The sequence below is a fragment of the Siphateles boraxobius genome, unplaced genomic scaffold (assembly GCF_051911475.1).
Source record: "Siphateles boraxobius isolate OS27281-9 unplaced genomic scaffold, OSU_SipBor_1 6, whole genome shotgun sequence".
In the NCBI taxonomy this organism is placed as follows: Eukaryota; Metazoa; Chordata; class Actinopteri; order Cypriniformes; family Leuciscidae; genus Siphateles; species Siphateles boraxobius.
In genome coordinates this window covers 36,662,980-36,680,770 of record NW_027509186.1, presented here as the reverse complement: position 1 = coordinate 36,680,770, position 17,791 = coordinate 36,662,980, and the positions used below count along the sequence as shown (strand labels likewise).

At 37.0% G+C, this 17,791-nt stretch overlaps 1 protein-coding gene across 6 annotated transcripts in view; it reads right to left on the bottom strand.

The window, feature by feature from the left end:
- Nucleotides 1–17,791, bottom strand: part of LOC143715415 (uncharacterized) — a 23,317-nt gene extending 5,526 nt beyond the window's left edge. Inside the window, exons 1-3 of one of the 6 annotated variants that reach the window (XM_077207193.1) lie at nt 17,599–17,791; nt 15,570–15,818; nt 5,346–7,626 (exon numbers count right to left, since the gene is read on the bottom strand). In XM_077207193.1, the coding sequence (XP_077063308.1) occupies nt 6,605–7,626; nt 15,570–15,654 (1,107 nt within the window). In that variant the 5' untranslated portion in view covers nt 15,655–15,818; nt 17,599–17,791 and the 3' untranslated portion in view covers nt 5,346–6,604. Of the gene's footprint in view, nt 1–5,345; nt 7,627–15,569; nt 15,819–17,598 lie in introns of those variants that run through there. The other 5 variants (XM_077207195.1, XM_077207192.1, XM_077207194.1 and 2 more) reach the window with 5 other exon arrangements.

Below are 17,791 nucleotides of genomic sequence, written 5' to 3'. Positions count from 1 at the left end.
GTGTTCCCATTTGTTCAAACAGCAAAAGAAAAAACTCAATACTGTTTTCACAACTTTCATAAAGAGGGGAAAAAAGAGAGATTGATAACGGCAGTCAGAAGAGAGAAAGATATCAATTTCACCATCACTGCACAGCCGCTGAATTAAAAACTAGGGGTTGAACAGGCTATAGTCAACTTTAATGCTCTGCCATGACGCTTTAAGCTTGGTGTTGACTAGTTGTTGATCAAGACCTATAGAGGCCGCAACAGGATTTAAAAAATCTTTAAAAAAAGTCCACTTTTACACTGTTTCCAAACAGTTAAAATGACAAATAAATGCATACTTCGAGAGCTCTCCACAAGACATGTTTGATTATACCGGGGTCTCCAACACGTCGCTCGTGAGCTACCAGTAGCTTGTGGCCTGATTGGAGGTAGCTTGCCAAGGGGCCGTTCACATATCGCATCTTTTGCGCGCTCAAGTTCGTTATTTCAAATGTAGGAAGCTCATAATTGAAGCAACGCACTCATTTTTTCCAGGCGCAGCGAGATGAAAAAATCCATTAGCTACTAAAACTTGGTTGCATAGTTGCATAGCAATGACAGACGCCACGGGAAAATCGGACAGAATTTTACTAATAATAAAAGATAAGCTAATGTGCATTGTAAACGTCAGTAATTTATCTTTTTTGACTCATTCTTTTTATAAAAATGATTTAAAGGCTGAAATATGCAAGGTTTCTTTTTATAAATCTTTTTTGTCAAAACTTTATTTGAACTTGTAGGCTACACTGTAAAATCCAACAGTGATTCTAACTAACACTTTTTAGTAAACTTTACTTAATGTCTTAACTTAATTGTAAAAATCTAGTAATATGTACTATTCACACACTATGCTGTGTGTGCTCTGTTTACTCAGAAAACCCAAGTAAATCTTAATTGATTAGTTTGAGTGTGGTTTTTGTGGCGGGGAAAATCTTAATGGACTTTTCACTCATTTCCTCCACTTCTGCAGTTATTTCTCTCTGTTTGCATTCACTCATTTCCCAAAGTCATCTTGAATGTTGTATTGTCAATACAACTGAAAATTTTGAGAGAACATCACATAAGCTGACTTCATAAATTGATGTTGATTTTCCTAAAATATTTTTAGTCACCATTATGGCGATTAATGTTCCCTTTGGTTGGTCACTTGGAACTTCATTTATATTATTATTATTCTCTTCCCATTGATGCAGTGATGCAACAAGAAATCAATTATTTGATTGATATATATATATACACATATACATATATATACATCTGTATATATATATATATATATATATATATATATATATATATATATATATATATATGAATGATTGATTGATGTATAACTATATTTCATGTCAATTAATGATCTTTATTAAAAAGAAAATTTACACTTATGTCCTAAACACCTTGTGAAACTTATAATTGGGTTTATGTAATCCCATATAAAAGTTAAATATAAAAGTGACAATCTTGTAATTGATCATGCTTGAGTTACACAGACTTCAACATTCAGCATGCAAAACACAACAATGGTAACAATTAAATTGTATTTACAGTAAATTATCAAGTACTCTCTACGGTTATTTTTTAGTGTCTAGAACTCTTGTGTAAGTGAACTATACTAACTAAGCATTTGTCAGTACAACATACTATTCCTATTTCACTTTACTTGAAGAAAATGTGGAAACCGATTGCACCTATTTTTTTAAGTCTCCATAGCTTAAAATGGCAGATTAAAACCAAGTTGAGAATAATAGTATTTAAGATGTTTGCAGAACACATTATAACACTGTTAGTTAAATGGAATTACTCAAGTAATCTTACTATTAAATCTTGAGTAAGATTAGTAAATACTATTTAGTATGTTAACAAGAATTGACATTAAACTAACTGGATATTTATTACTTAATTTACTTGGGAAGAGTTAGCTTTCTTTACTTTTAGCCGGTTATTAACTTAACTTCAGTTTTCCCTTTAAGTTTGCTTTGCAAAAATAAGGCAATCGGTTTCCAAACTTTTTTTTAAGTAAACTGAACTTGTTAGAATTTACAGTGTACATGTTAGTAGATAACATGTCGCAAGACACTCCTTTAAAATCTGGCCAACATTTTTAATGTTGTTATTTTAATGTTTATGTAATATTATACATATTAATGCTAATTATATTTTTTTATTTGCTCCACATAAAACTTGAATTGATGTGAATTGATGTTATTGTGTAGTATTAGTACTTTTTGATTCTGTGATAACTGTGATAATTTTGGTCACTATAATCATGAAATGATATTTTCATGCCATTTCATCTCTAGTTAAGATGCACTATAAAATCAACTATAATTATGTGTTTTTACAGTATAATATGCAAAGTAGTTATTTTCTATAAAAAAATTAATCTCTGATTCTGTTCTTTTCTCTGGCATTTAAGGATGACATATATAGCCCTACAAAAACGTGTAGGTCTAAAACAGTTTAGATAGTTGTTAATATGAGAGTTATTAGACATTATTTAAGAGATTTAAGACATAAGTAGCTCTCGGCCACTATCTTTTTTATAAAGTAGCTCTCAAATGAAAAAAGGTTGGAGACCCCTGGATTATACCATCTGGATGCCCAAAGTTGATCAGGTGAATGCATTTTTAAACAGCTTATTGTACACGTAAGTTACTCGCCATTGTAAACTCATGCGCTGTTGCATTGTAACACACACATACAAACAGTAACTCGCACATCACGCGTAGATCGCACACACAAAGAAACATTCAGTATGCAGAAATGTATTGTCAACACTGTTCTGTGATTTATCAATAAATTAACTTAGAAACTGAAAAGTTCAGGCATATTTCTTAGTAACTAAAACCTACAGCTAGTAGAGAGACGCTGCCAGGTAGAACTAATTCACACGGAATCGTTCTCTCACTAATGCATTCATATAAATGTAATATTTATTGTGCAACTTTATCTTTATCTGTAACATAAATCTGTGAGAATTATAATGACCCAAAGACTAAAGAACTGATAAAAATAAGCTGTTATGTAGGAGCGCTGTGTCATATGCCATAGCTGTGCAAAAGGCAACCCATGTTCAAGTCTTAGCTCAAGGTTCAGGCTTATTTGTTCATTAATGACGTCATCAGCGACTAGTCAACATCGATAAAATTTTAATCACACAAACGTTGACTTAAAAAAAACAAGTCGTTTAACCCCTATTAGAAACCCCCTTACAGCAGTCAGGAGCTGTCCAATGAAGACAAGGGTGATTATAAAAATTGCACATGGTTTATTAAATAACTTAAAAGGAGGAACTTAAGAACTGGTACACAAAAAGGAAATTAACGACACACAGCTGTGATTATAATCAGTGTCCATAGAAACTAATGATAGGTGGGAAACTAAGACAAAGGAACACATGTGACTGAAAAGAGAACAAACTAAAAGTCCATGAAAAGAAACTAACTGAACAGAACCGTACATTACATTTCATAACATTACGGATGAGGAGATGGTACGAGGGTTTCTGGTGGAGCCGGAGTATAACTTGTAAGTCTGCTGCGCAGGCAGGGTCTCTGGTGGAGCCGGAGGGACGAGGGTCTCTGGTGAAGCCAGAGGGACGAGGGTCTCTGGTGGAGCCGGAGGGACGAGGGTCTCTGGTGGAGCCGGAGGGACGAGGGTCTCTGGTGGAGCCAGAGGGACGAGGGTCTCTGGTGGAGCCGGAGGGACGAGGGTCTCTGGTGGAGCCGGAGGGACGAGGGTATCTGGTGGAGCCGGAGGGAAGAGGGTCTCTGGTGGAGCAGGAGGGACGAGGGTCTCTGGTGTAGCCGGAGGGACGAGGGTCTATGGTGGAGCTGGAGGGATGAAGGTCTCTGGTGGAGCCGGAGGGACGAAGGTCTCTGGTGGAGCTGGAGGGACGAGGGTCTCTGGTGGAGCTGGAGGGACAAGGGTCTATGGTTGAGTCGGAGGGATGAAGTCTCTGGTGGAGCTGGAGGGACAAGGGTCTATGGTCGAGCCGGAGGGACGAAGGTCTCTGGTGGGCCTGTCGGTGGGCCGAGGTGGAGCGGGATCAGCTCCATATTTTATCTCACAGTATTTACTATTTGACATTAGAAAACTAATTTTGCTCTCTTGCAACATATTTTTATATGAGTGAGAAGGCTTGATAAACGTGCAAAACTCTTCTCATAGAGAAGATAACATAACATTACGGATGAGGAGATGGTACGAGGGTTTCTGGTGGAGCCGGAGTATAACTTGTAAGTCTGCTGCACAGGCAGGGTCTCTGGTGGAGCCGGAGGGACGAGGGTCTCTGGTGAAGCCGGAGGGACGAGGGTCTCTGGTGGAGCCGGAGGGACGAGGGTCTCTGGTAGAGCTGGAGGGACGAGGGTCTCTGGTGGAGCTGGAGGGACGAGGGTCTATGGTTGAGTCGGAGGGATGAAGTCTCTGGTGGAGCTGTAGGGACGAGGGTCTCTGGTGTAGCCGGAGGGACGAGGGTCTATGGTTGAGTCGGAGGGATGAAGGTCTCTGGTGGAGCTGGAGGGATGAAGGTCTCTGGTGGAGCCGGAGGGACGAGGGTCTCTGGTGGAGCTGGAGGGACGAGGGTCTCTGGTGGAGCTGGAGGGACAAGGGTCTATGGTTGAGTCGGAGGGATGAAGTCTCTGGTGGAGCTGGAGGGACGAGGGTCTATGGTCGAGCCGGAGGGACGAAGGTCTCTGGTGGGCCTGTCGGTGGGCCGAGGTGGAGCGGGATCAGCTCCATATTTTATCTCACAGTATTTACTATTTGACATTAGAAAACTAATTTTGCTCTCTTGCAACATTTTTTATATGAGTGAGAAGGCTTGATAAACGTGTAAAACTCTTCTCATAGAGAAGATAACATAACATTACGGATGAGGAGATGGTACGAGGGTTTCTGGTGGAGCCGGAGTATAACTTTTAAGTCTGCTGCGCAGGCAGGGTCTCTGGTGGAGCCGGAGGGACGAGGGTCTCTGGTGAAGCCGGAGGGACGAGGGTCTCTGGTGGAGCCGGAGGGACGAGAGTCTCTGGTGGAGCTGGAGGGACGAGGGTCTCTGGTGGAGCTGGAGGGACAAGGGTCTATGGTTGAGTCGGAGGGCCGAGGTGGAGCGGGATCAGCTCCATATTTTATCTCACAGTATTTACTATTTGACATTAGAAAACTAATTTTGCTCTCTTGCAACATTTTTTTATATGAGTGAGAAGGCTTGATAAACGTGTAAAACTCTTCTCACACTGAGTACAGTAGTACGGCTTCTCTCCAGTATGAAGTCTCTCATGTGATTTCAGGGTTCCAGACTCAGTAAAACTCTTGTCACAATTTAATTCAATTCAATTCAATTCACATTTATTTGTATAGCGGTTTTCAAAATACAAATAGTTTCAAAGCAGCTTTACAGAAAATGCATTTGTTTAGATTACAATTTAGAGTGATCTGTTATCAGAGGTGACTGTCCAAGTTATGCACTTCAGAAATGTACATATACAAATCATGCAGTTAGCTAACAATGTATTAAGGCAGAAATTCTGATTCTGCAGAAAAATCCATAAATTTGCTCATTGAAGTAATTATTACAAGTTGTCTACATAATGATTATAATGTAGAAAACATGAGCACTTGTAAGGTCTTTCTCCAGTATGAATTCTTTGGAGCCGTTTCTGTCGATTAGCCTAGATACAGTAAAGCTGTTCCCACAGTCACAACCAACAAAATCTTTCACTTAATTGTGTGTTTTCTGGTGCAGTTTAAAACTCTTTAGCCATGAAAAAGCATTTAATCCCAAATAAACATTTTTATTTATTTGTATTCATGTAGTTAACATCTCATTTTTCTACAGTTTTTTTAATTATTTCTGTGCTTTAAGCTGTGAACTTTGCATGTAATTTCGTACAACAGTGTAATGTGGAATGATAATAAAGAAATCTTGTATCTTGTAAAAACTCTTTCCACAGAAAGAACACACATAAGGCCTCTCATCTGAATGAACTTTCAGGTTGTGGAATTACAAATTTAAGAATCTGTTTACGATCTGCTGATCTTATGTTCTTACATAACATAACATGAAAAACTAAGGTAGAGTACGTTGAATTTAGCATTTAAGGTTATGATGATGATATCAGATGTTAAGCAAAGTTTCCAGCAAGAGATTCCTGCCAGTCCTGTTCTCTCTATTGTAAGTTAAATGTGTCAGATTACTGAGACTCTCATCCTTTGTCTTAATTGGCTCTTGGAGCCCCTGTCCCCGTCCTTGAATAGTTATGCTGATTGGATTAGGATTGCCAACACTCTAGAGTCTATGGCGTGTTCATAAACATGGATACTTAATTTGCATTCTTTGTTTAAGGTCGTCACCCAGGTGCTTTATCTCCATTTCTAAGCACTTCCCTCTAAAAGTATATAAACTACGATGTACACTGCCTTAGTTAGACTTGATGACTGCAGCTACCGACAGCTCGTGTTCTCAATAAAGAATCCCGCTGAAGGTACAACCAAGTCTCCTGGTCTTCGCTTCTGAGTTTCCTAAAAGGTGTTGTTTTAAACTTGATGACAAATTAAATTCTTTACCTCACTGATCATAGTTAAATCGTTTTTTTCCCAGTGTGAATAAACATATGCTTTTTTAAACCAGTTGCATCTTTGAAACTCTTCTCACACTGAGTACAGATATACGGCTTCTCTCCAGTATGAATTCGTTCATGTGATTTTAGGCGTCCCAACCGAGCGAAACTCTTGTCACAATATGAGCACTTGTAAGGTTTTTCTCCAGTATGAATTTGTAGGTGACGTTTCAGACAATCAGCTCTAGTAAATCTCTTTCCACATTCACAACACACATGATCTTTCACTTCATTATGTATTTTCTGGTGTTGTTTAAAACTCTTCAGCCGTGGAAAACTCTTTCCACAGAGAGAACACACATAAGGCTTCTCATCTGAATGAACAATCAGGTGATCTTTTAGATCTGATGGCAAAATAAAATCTTTATCACACTGAACACAGTTAAAAGTTTTTTTTCCAGAGTGACGAAGCAGATGAGCACTGAGACCTGATGCTCGAGAAAAACTCTTTCCACACTGAGTGCATGTATACGGTTTCTCTCCAGTGTGAACTCTTTGGTGCCGTTTCAGTTCACAGGATGCAGCAAAGCTCTTCCCACAGTCACAACACACATGATCTCTCACACCGGTATGTATTTTCTGGTGAAGTTTAAAACTGTCCATCCGTGAAAAACTCTTTCCACAGAAAGAACACAAGTAAGGCTTCTCATCTGAATGAACTTTGAGGTGTTGTATTAGATTTGATGATGAATTAAAACCTTTACCACACTGATCACACTTGAATGGTTTTTCTCCGGAGTGAATGTGTAGATGATTTTTTAAACCTGTTGCATCTCTGAAACACTTCTCACAATGAGTGCATGGATACGGTTTCTCTCCAGTGTGAATTCTCATGTGTTTGTTAAGGTTTCCTTTATTCTTGAAACTCTTTCCACACTGTGAGCAGGTGTGCTGCTTTTTTACTTTTGTTCCTTGAGTTTTGAAGTCACAGTGTTTCTTCACGTCATTTAGTTTCTGTCTTTGCTCCAAAACTTCCATCTGGACTAAAATAAACGTATTAATCCGTTAGAATCAGTTCAATGAGGTTAAATGTGAAAATGAAAAACACATAGCAGAAAACAAGACACCTGTCTGTGTATTAAAGGAGAACTCCGGTCAATTTTAACATTGAGCTAATTTTTTTTTAAATTTGGAGTGCTGTCAGTACAGAGAACAACGACAAAAATCGGTGTTGTCTACACAGTGTTATCCTCTTTTTAAAATTTGCACCCTGTTGACTTAAGGGGCAAGTTTTAAACCTGCTTTTAGCATCTTAACATCCTTGATGTGTCATTACAAGTGCACAGCCACGTGAGTGATTTTATTCAGAGTGAACACGGTGAATCTGACTGCAGTAGATGTGAGAGTAGATGTAGGAGCTCACATACCTGTATTTACTTCCTGTTTTCGGTCGAAGTCCACAGTAGTCGATTGTCAAGTGCCCGCGCGCGATCATTGGTAACTAAGCAATGGTAATTTACCAATGATCGCGCACGCGTACGCGCACGCGTTTAATGACACATCAAGGATGTTAAGAGGCTAAAAGCAGGTTTAAAACTTGCCCCATTTAAGTCAACAGGGTGCAAATTTTTAAAAGAGGATAACACGGTGTAGGCAACACCGAATTTTGTCGTTGTTCTCTGTACTGACAGCACTCCAAATTTACAAAAAAATTAGCTCAATGTTAAAATTTACCGGAGTTCTCCTTTAAGTATCAGTGACACTTTACAATAAGGTTTCCTTAGTTAACTCATGTAGTTAACATGAACTAACAATGAATAATACTTCTGTAGCATTTATTAATCTTAGCTGTTGTAATTTCAACATTTACTAATACATTATTAAAATCAAGTTGTATTTGTTAAAGGGGTGGTATAATGGCACTTTTTACAATATGTAAAATAAGTCTCATTTTTCCCTAGAGTGTGCAATTAAAGTTTTAGCTCAAAATACCCCACAGATAAGTTTTATAGCATGTTAAAATTGTCCCTTTTTGAGGGTGAGCAAAACTGCGTTGTGTTGTGTGTGTCCCTTTAAATGCAAATGAGCTACAACAGCTTGTAGCTACAACAGCTTGTGTGTAAGCAGCTCCAATTACCTCACGCAAACATGCACTGAAATGTCAGAAACTGTTCTGCCTTTTAGGTTTAAACTGGAGTCGGACAATGATGGAGAGACTCAAGAAGAAGTGACAACATATAGAATGAATGGTTAGTGGTCTCTGAATGGTTAGTTGATGAATGTATAGCTGATGTGGAGTTAACTATCTTTAAGTCATTAATTAGCATATTCTGTCATGATAATCTATAAATTGCTAGTGTGGGAACTGTTGTAAGATGCCTACAGAGTGACATGCTCAGGGTCCGAAATTAACTTTTAGGCTCACCTGCCACGGGGACTGGTAGATGAAAAAAATCCACCAGCCAAGCATATTTTTTACCGGCCAAAATAATAAACAGCCTTTTTGTGTAACATATACATTGATTTATATATATATATATATATATATATATATATATATATATATATATATATATATATATATATTAAAAAAAATTGTCATTATATTTCTGGTCTATTATTTTCCATATTTACTTTTTTTTACACACATAATAAACAATTTACACACACTGAAATAATATTTTTGTGGTGGTGCCTATGAAAATAGTCAGGGTTTTTCCTGCATAGACAATCATGAGGCGGCCGCCTCCGTCAAATTTCGTGCCGCCTCCGCCTCTCGACAAAACTCGGACAGACAGTCACGTGCTCATATACACTTTTTCCACCGTGACAGTTCTGTCGCGATTCCCGCTTGTGTCCATTCTCTAACCGTGTAGTTTGCCGATAGTGCTGCACGGATCATAATCCGCGGGTCGAGTAATAAAAACATTCCATTCAATCGAGGGTGGATGACAGCTAAATGAGTGTAATAAAGACACGGAACTCCCATCATGGTACCTAATGTACGGACGGTAACAAAGTTGCGCTGTTGAGTCTCGCGCAGTTATTTATAACATTAATTATAGTTGAGAAACCTACACACGACCAGAGTGCTGTTTTCCTGAATGCCATCACGATTGAAACCGAGATATTAATTTCATAACAGTTCAATAAACAAATAGTTAAAATTAAGTTACTTGCATTTTTAGACTGTTTTTGTTCTGTTTTAGCAGCGAAAATAGTTCCAAACAACAGAACCATATCGCGTCTCACAGCAGCACTCATCCATGATACATTACTGAATAATTCAGCGTTGTGAACTAATCGCTTGAGTCAAAGATTCAATTGCCCATTATTAAACCGCCTCATTCTGAATCAATCAGCCGTTTGAACGAATCGTTTAGATTAATGACTCAATGACTCGCTCATTAAGATGGCTGCCTGCCGCCATCTACTGGCGGTTTAGTTTCAAAGTATCATTCTTTTCAACATTCCTTGTATATTCAAAAAATATTCAAAATAATCTCATTTAATACAGTTATAAATTTTCAATGTAAATTATTTAATTTGATTGGTAACAGCCTAGTGTCTTATTATTTTAATTGAATGTATTGATAAAATGTAAGCATTTTAAATGAAATTTAGAGCATACATTAAATAAAATTAGGGGGAAAATGCCCTTTATAAAGGTACAAAAAAAATTTCTGATAAGAGTGTTTTCAAAAATGAAACATTGACAATAAGTTTAAAGGGAGTAAAGCCTCTGTTTAGGCTATAAAGAAAATGTAATTTTGCCAAAAGAAGAACTTTTAATTTAAATAAATGTTAATTGTGTGATATGTTACCATATTATCATACTTAATTGAATAATTGTAATGTGATGATCAGATGCAGATATATAAATCAAAGAATATGGGTGGTTGGCGGGTGGATTATTATTTATTTTTAACAACAGATTCGAGTGACTCAAAGTGCACCAGATTAATGAATTTATCTTTAAAATGTACAAAATTTCCTCCCGGGGGGGCATGCCCCCGGACCCCGATACTGTTACAATTTTACCACCTCCGTACAATTCTGTACAAATGAAATGTATTAATTGTATATTTAATAAAATGTGCAATAATAATATATTATAATTATTTAAAAAAATTATTTAGTTTTACTCTGCCTATTTTTTTACTCTGACTGATCCGATCAGTAACTGAAGGACTGCTATATTTACTTGACCTGTGGAGGGCGCTCTGTTCAGAAGTTGACCACATCATGTTTTTTTGGAGCTCTGAACAATCTGCCCTGCTGATTGTGCATTTTTTTGTTTGGGTGTGGGAGCAAGAGTGACAGAAAGTTTGTCTTTTCTCTTGTTTTTTTTAAAAATGTAATTCGTCCCCCTTTTCGTCTGTAGGGTTTTCGTTTCAAAAGTTGGCTCATTAATGGGTGGAGTTTGGTTTGAAATGTGCTGGGGACAGAGACGCATTCGGAAGTGCATTTTCATAAGTGCTGGGTACAATGACGAAATGTAAATAAACAGTTAGTACAAAATTTACTAATGTCATAGAACGGATGTACCTAATACAAATAAATAAAACATCTCCAGTTAACTAGCAGAGCATTCGATAAGTTCGCTATTAAATAAGAGATATAGCGAAGCTGAGCGCTCGTTGCCACTGCGATCTGTAGCATGGATACATACAGTTGTTCTCCTGTGGCTCGCGCAGTCTTCACCCGGACGCGCTCTTTGATCTATCGCCGTTGCGGAGACTCTCCGCATTTTATTGCATCACTATTTATTACATTACTATACTATTACTATACATAACATTCACCCGTCAGTGTGGCGGATAGCCTTTTGAGATTTACTCGCCAAACGGAAAACCTACCCGCATTTGGCGCTTGGCGGGTGTTAATTTCGGACCCTGGACATGCTATTGCATTTGTGTTACGGACTGTATTTAAAATAAATGTAAAAAGACGGATGCGACAGCTGGAGCAGACAAGTGAAATAATAATCAACAACCAACTCCTTAACACTTGTTAAGTAACAAACAAACAATGAACAGCTGGATTTTTACTAACTAATATTGACAAAGATTAATAAATACTGTAATAAATGTATTGCTCATTGTTAGTTCATGTTAGTTAACCCCCTGGGGTCGACGGTCACGGCGGCGTGACCAGCTCACTTTTTTTCTTATCAGTGCAAAAGAGACTCAAAATACTCTGTTGATTTTGATCTTACATATAAGTTTTATACATCATTCAAAACTGTTAAATGTCTTCTTTTATTTGTGTACACTAATGATAAAAACAAAATTGTGTTTTTCGTAAAATAAATAAAATTAACATGTAGCGCGTTCTGCCGTCTCTCTCAATGTGAAATTCATTCTGATCATTTTCGCAACAGAATGTATGAAAGCAACGACATGTATAGTTTCTCAAACGCGTCCTAATTAACTATAATGTGACCACACCCACGCGCACAAGATCGACTGACATGCAAATGATCCACGTGAAGGAGCAGACCTGAAAACGCCCTTGTCACCTCAAAACAAAGAATCAGAGACTTCAGTAGCCTAACGTTACTCCTCTGCTTTACATCCAGTTTGGAAGACTGTGTTTGTGCTGTGTTGTCCTGAGCACCTTGGATTTACATCAGAGGAACGCGATTTGAAGATGAGAAAGATTTTTTAGGTAAGACATCCACTCATAATGATATTGTTATATAAACTTTACATTGCACAACTAGTCAAACTGGTGCCAGACTAAAATGTACGTTATGAAATGAGATTGGAGTAAAAACATGAAGCCTAATTCTAAATTTATATACATGTACACGACAGGAGGATAATAAAACACAGCATGGTATACAAGTATCTTTACTGAATATTAATGTTTAGAAAAGTGTTTACTGTTAAATACTGTGTTTGTGGATATCTGCTCAAACGTAGATATGTATATGTGGTAACAATAATGTTTCATAGTTTGGAGCGGCTCGATCGCTTCAGTAAATGTTCTCTACACGTGCTGTGGGTTTGAGTCAGTCGCGCTGTGGGTTTGTAAAGCAAAACACGCCAAACAATCGGCTTCATGTTTTTACTCCAATCTCATTTTATAACATCATAACTAATGGAAACATTTGAAGTAACATATGATCCATATATTTTTCTCTAGTGTAGCGTTTCTGAAGTGTTAATTTTTAACGATTTATAGGCCGCCTGCTAAAGGCTATTGTTATTGTTATTTTATGCAGCCCTACACATAAAATGAACACCAGGTTGGTTGTGCCTTATAGGCATATTTATGTGTAGCCTACACGTATATGCCTACAAGGCACAACCAACCTGGTGTTCATTATATATATATATATATATACATATATATATATATATAAATAATAGGGGTGCGCCGATCCGATACTCAGTATCGGTATTGCTCCGATACTAGCAATATTTACCGGATCGGGTATCGCCAGACGAGACCATCCAAATCCGATCCGATATTGTATAGCCTACGTATGTTATTGTTATACAACACAAAAGGCACAAAAACATTATAAAGCACTATAATGTTTTCGTGTACTGTATTCCAAGATTTCTGAAGCCATTACATATAGTTTAATGTGAGGTACAGATTTAAATCGTTAAATTAATCTTCACCTAAGTGCTTCCTTCCGCTGCGGCTGTCAATCATTCTCCATGCAGTACTCAAACAGCACTCGGGTATAACAGTCAACACGATGAAACTCTCTCCAAGATGTGTCAATGTTCCTATTATTATACTGTAGATATGTAGATAAAGGTCTATGGTTTGCATAAAAGGACTTTAACGTGCTGGAGTTTCACATGTTACTTTCAACCGGGTGTCTGTTAGATCACAACACAACTGATCAGTGCACACAACACTGGAGTAGAGAGCGATATAATTGCTCTTCACGCGCACATTAACTGAAATTTAAAACTGTTAAAAGGCTCAAACTAATGAATAAATAAAGAAATATATGTATATCTTACTTTTGTGCTTTGAACTTTTCAATGCGACGCGCTGCGCGCCGTGACTCCATGTTGGTTCGAGCATAAGGTTGCGCATAAGGTTTCGTGCCGCTCTGAATTGGAGCCTTTCATATTACAATACTTTTGCGCAATGGCAGTTTATTGATAGCCTTAGTTGTTCTGTCCAATCTATGTATCATATGTTGCTGCTTCATTAAAAAGTTGCGCTTAAAATTTTAAAATAAATGTATTTTAATTATATAGTATATATTTTGTCTGTATTGTTTTACAAAGTAAGGAAAATAATGTTTGAGTCAAGCTTTGATGCCTTTAACAAAAGAATAACACAGTCTCTTCCCCACAGTGAGGCATACAGATACAGTTTATTAGGTAATTTGGCACTGTTTTTTTAATTATTATTTTAGTATTGGATCGGATCGGTATCGGCCAATATTGAGTCCCAGGTATCGGAATCGGTATCGGAGGCAAAAAAAGCGGATCGTGCCACCCCTAATAAATAATGTGTGTGTGTGTGTGTGTACTTTGTACATTTTAAATCGCAATTTTAACCAGAAAAATCTAAAATGTATTCCCAAAATCGTGCAGCCTATAGTTTATCTTGATATCAGCATGTTGGCTGTTGTTTCTTTTTTTTTTTTTACAGGGACCAGATGCCACTGATGAGTCCTGCTGACTTCAACATTCACATGAATCTCTCTGTACATTAACATGGTAAAATGAAAAATTAAACACCTCGGAAATGACAGATATGTAGGCTACTATGTTTCAGGAATGGCACGAAGTTATGTGACTGTTCAAGTCTCTGCCTTTAGATCAATGTGTTCAATAATGTGCTTTTTTGTCCATTGTTGTGTATCTTTGGATTATGTTGTGTTGTAAATAAATCCAAACAATCAAAAAGCCATTCTTTTTAAAATCTCCTCATTCTTTGTGCAAAGCTCCTAATAATGATAGGGCCTCTATAGCACCTGATAGGGCCATTAGGGGAAGGTCTTTGTCTTTCTCAGGTATAAAAAGCATTCATATTAATGAGGGATCATGCCCCTTAATGTATAGTCCAGGCTATGTGATACCATTTTCAAAAGTCTTGTGAAGAAATAATCAGTATGGGTTTCAAACTTTTACATACATGCTGCTGACATATTATTGTAGCAGAGTTTGTGCTGAATACAGTGTAATAAGACTTTAGCCATGAAAATGTCACAAGTAACAGAAATAAGCACAAATGTCAGAGCATGTCAGAAGTCAAGTCAAGTCAAGTCATCCTCATTTATATAGCGCTTTTAACAATGTAGATTGTTTCAAAGCAGCTTTACAGAGATAAAGATATAATTTAAGGTAACAGAGATTGGTTTGGTTTTATAGTGGCTCTTGAAAAATGTTTTTTCCAGCTAAAGTTAGTTTTGATTGATTCACTTCCGTCTAAATGATGGTTTGTTATTAAATTAGGGGCCGCTAAGACGACACCGTTCTCTCTAAACAGACTTTAAACGTGAACCTGTGATAGACGCTGATGGCGTTCACATGCGCATTAAGAATTTATTCTATAGTTATGTGCGTTTGAATATATGTGCGCAGGTTTGTAATTCCTTACAAACCATGCCTAAACAAACTACTTGTCTATAAATTTTGATGCAGAATTTTTATTTTATCTTATCACTTTGGGTAGGTACGCGAACCGAAAAATTCCACAACACTTTATCTGTAGAGTGGTATAGGAAACCTCCATAGGGAGAACACCTCCAGGACTCAGAAAACACCTCAGATCCCAGAGGGTTAATACATTAATTAGTGTTATCTAATGAGGCCTTATTGTAAAGTGTTACCAAAGTATCTTTGATGTTCAAAGGTCAGTTCTGTCATTCACTTAACAACACGATTAAAACTGGGTTATGATTATTTAGATGCATTTCTCTATCATTTGTAATCCTTATTCTAATTATAATTTTAAAGCTACCAAAGCACTCAACAATGAAGAATCAAGAATGGTCACCAACCTGTTTGTTCCTCAGTATCTTCATGTTTTATTCTGGATGGTTCTGGATCACTCATGTCTTCAATCTCATCTTTAATAAACTCCATCTTTAACAGTCACACAGATTTAAGCTGCTACTCCTGGAGTTTGTCCTTCTCTTGTAGGATGATGGGAATATTCCCAGTATTTATTGGTGAATGGTTGTGTGAGGGGCTTCACTGCAGGTGTGAACTGTGATCACTGTGTGATACTGACGCCCACAGGATCAGATCTGGAACAATCAGAGATAAGTTACTGAATTTAGTTACTGGATTACTTTAACAGCAAAACACACGTGGTGCTTAAAATATATTTAGTTTAAATATAGAGCATTTTGATTGTTACATATTAGTAGTGTATAAAACAGCTCTAGGATGCTCGTTTTTATGTAACCCAGGATATTATAAGGATGAAACAGGGCACAGATTCTATTATTAAATTAATATTTAACTAATTCGAAATCAAACATAAGATTACAGAAATCCACTTAATTAACAATGTACATTGGGGGGGGGGGGGGGGGGTGAAATAATTTCAAAAAAGTTCTGAAATTAGAACAAGCATGTTTACAAAGTTTTACAAAGTCGTTTTGAATCAACGTCAATGTCTGGTAACATCATAAACTGTAAAATAACAATATACAATTTAAAAAACTTTACAGTTTTGAGTCTAATAAACTATTATGTAATGTTAATTAACTTAAAGGTGCTCTAAGCGACGTTGGGTGACATCACTTCTTGTTGACGTTCGAAAGTATTGTCAAACAAAACGGAGGCTAGCTAGACCCTCCCTCCTCCTCATCCGCGCACTAACCCCCTAAACCCCACCCCCAAATCCTTCTTGTCGGTTATTGACTGGAACAGTTGTTATGTTTCGTGGTGTGGGTTAACCCAGTTTGTTTTTGTTGCCATTTGTGGAGCCTGGGGTGTCTGCAGAGACCGTGTTTTTTTTTACAGTGTGTTAAGGGGACAGGCAGCGGTTACTCCTGAACACAAGCAGCACTGCCTTATAAACACTACTTTATTAGGCATTACTGAGAAAAGATAAAAGATGCCATCTAAACTATAATGAAGACAATCATTTGCCTTCAGATATACATTCAAATAAAACTCCTCAGATCTGCACTAATCACGTGAATGGTCGATTTCAGTGTCAGAATGAGAGTTTGCAAGTGTGCTTTCTGTAGCCTTTAATAGTATTTTTAGTCATACATTATCTGAAGGGTAAAATATTAAAAACACATAGAGGTGATTATCAAATAAAGTACTAAAGTACATGACCTGCTTGATGTGATAAGATCTCAGATCACCATATATATATATATATATATATATATATATATATATATATATATATACCATATACCATATACCATAATAATGAATGAGGTGAAAACAGGGACTATTGAATGAGATAAAGATGCTTTTCAGCAGCTCAGTTAAACGTTATTTCTTTCATAAATTACTTTGACAATACAAATGTACTTAAATATTTGTCTTACCAATAACATACTTGAATATAAACTAACTGGATGAATGTATAGATATTGCTCATTCAAACTCTCTCCACATTAGTAAAGAGCTACGGCTAATCTGTGGAACTGAATCTCTTATTTGGTGAATTGTTGTGAGGGACACCAGATCTGCCAAATTCAAGGTTACTCCGTTTATACTGAAATACTTTAATAATTACACTTCTTAAATTAAATTATGATATATATATATATATATATATATATTGATATGGTTATATATTAGCAACATTTAAAACAACTCTAATGGAAGGTTGTTCATGTTATTATGTGACTCCAGATTTTATACGGATGAAACAAATCACAGATTAAATTCCTCAATTAATATATGAATTAAACAAAAATCTAACCAAGATAACAGAAATCATACACAATTTCTCAGACTGAATAAGAGGCTGATCAAAATTAATGACCATGCTTAATTCTCTGTACGTAAGAACAATGTAGCCTACATTTAGGCAACACAAACATCAATTCTTACATGATTATAACATCTCTGACCTGTAGACTGGAAATATACGACATGGGGAGAAAATATATTTCACATTTGTCCTTTATTCACGATCGTTAACAGCGTCACTTTCAGCTTAAACTGGTGAAAGTTTGAGCGGCGCTCGTCTCGTCTCTCGCGTGTATCTCGTTTCTTCTCTTCTGCGCATGCTCAGTGCGCGCGG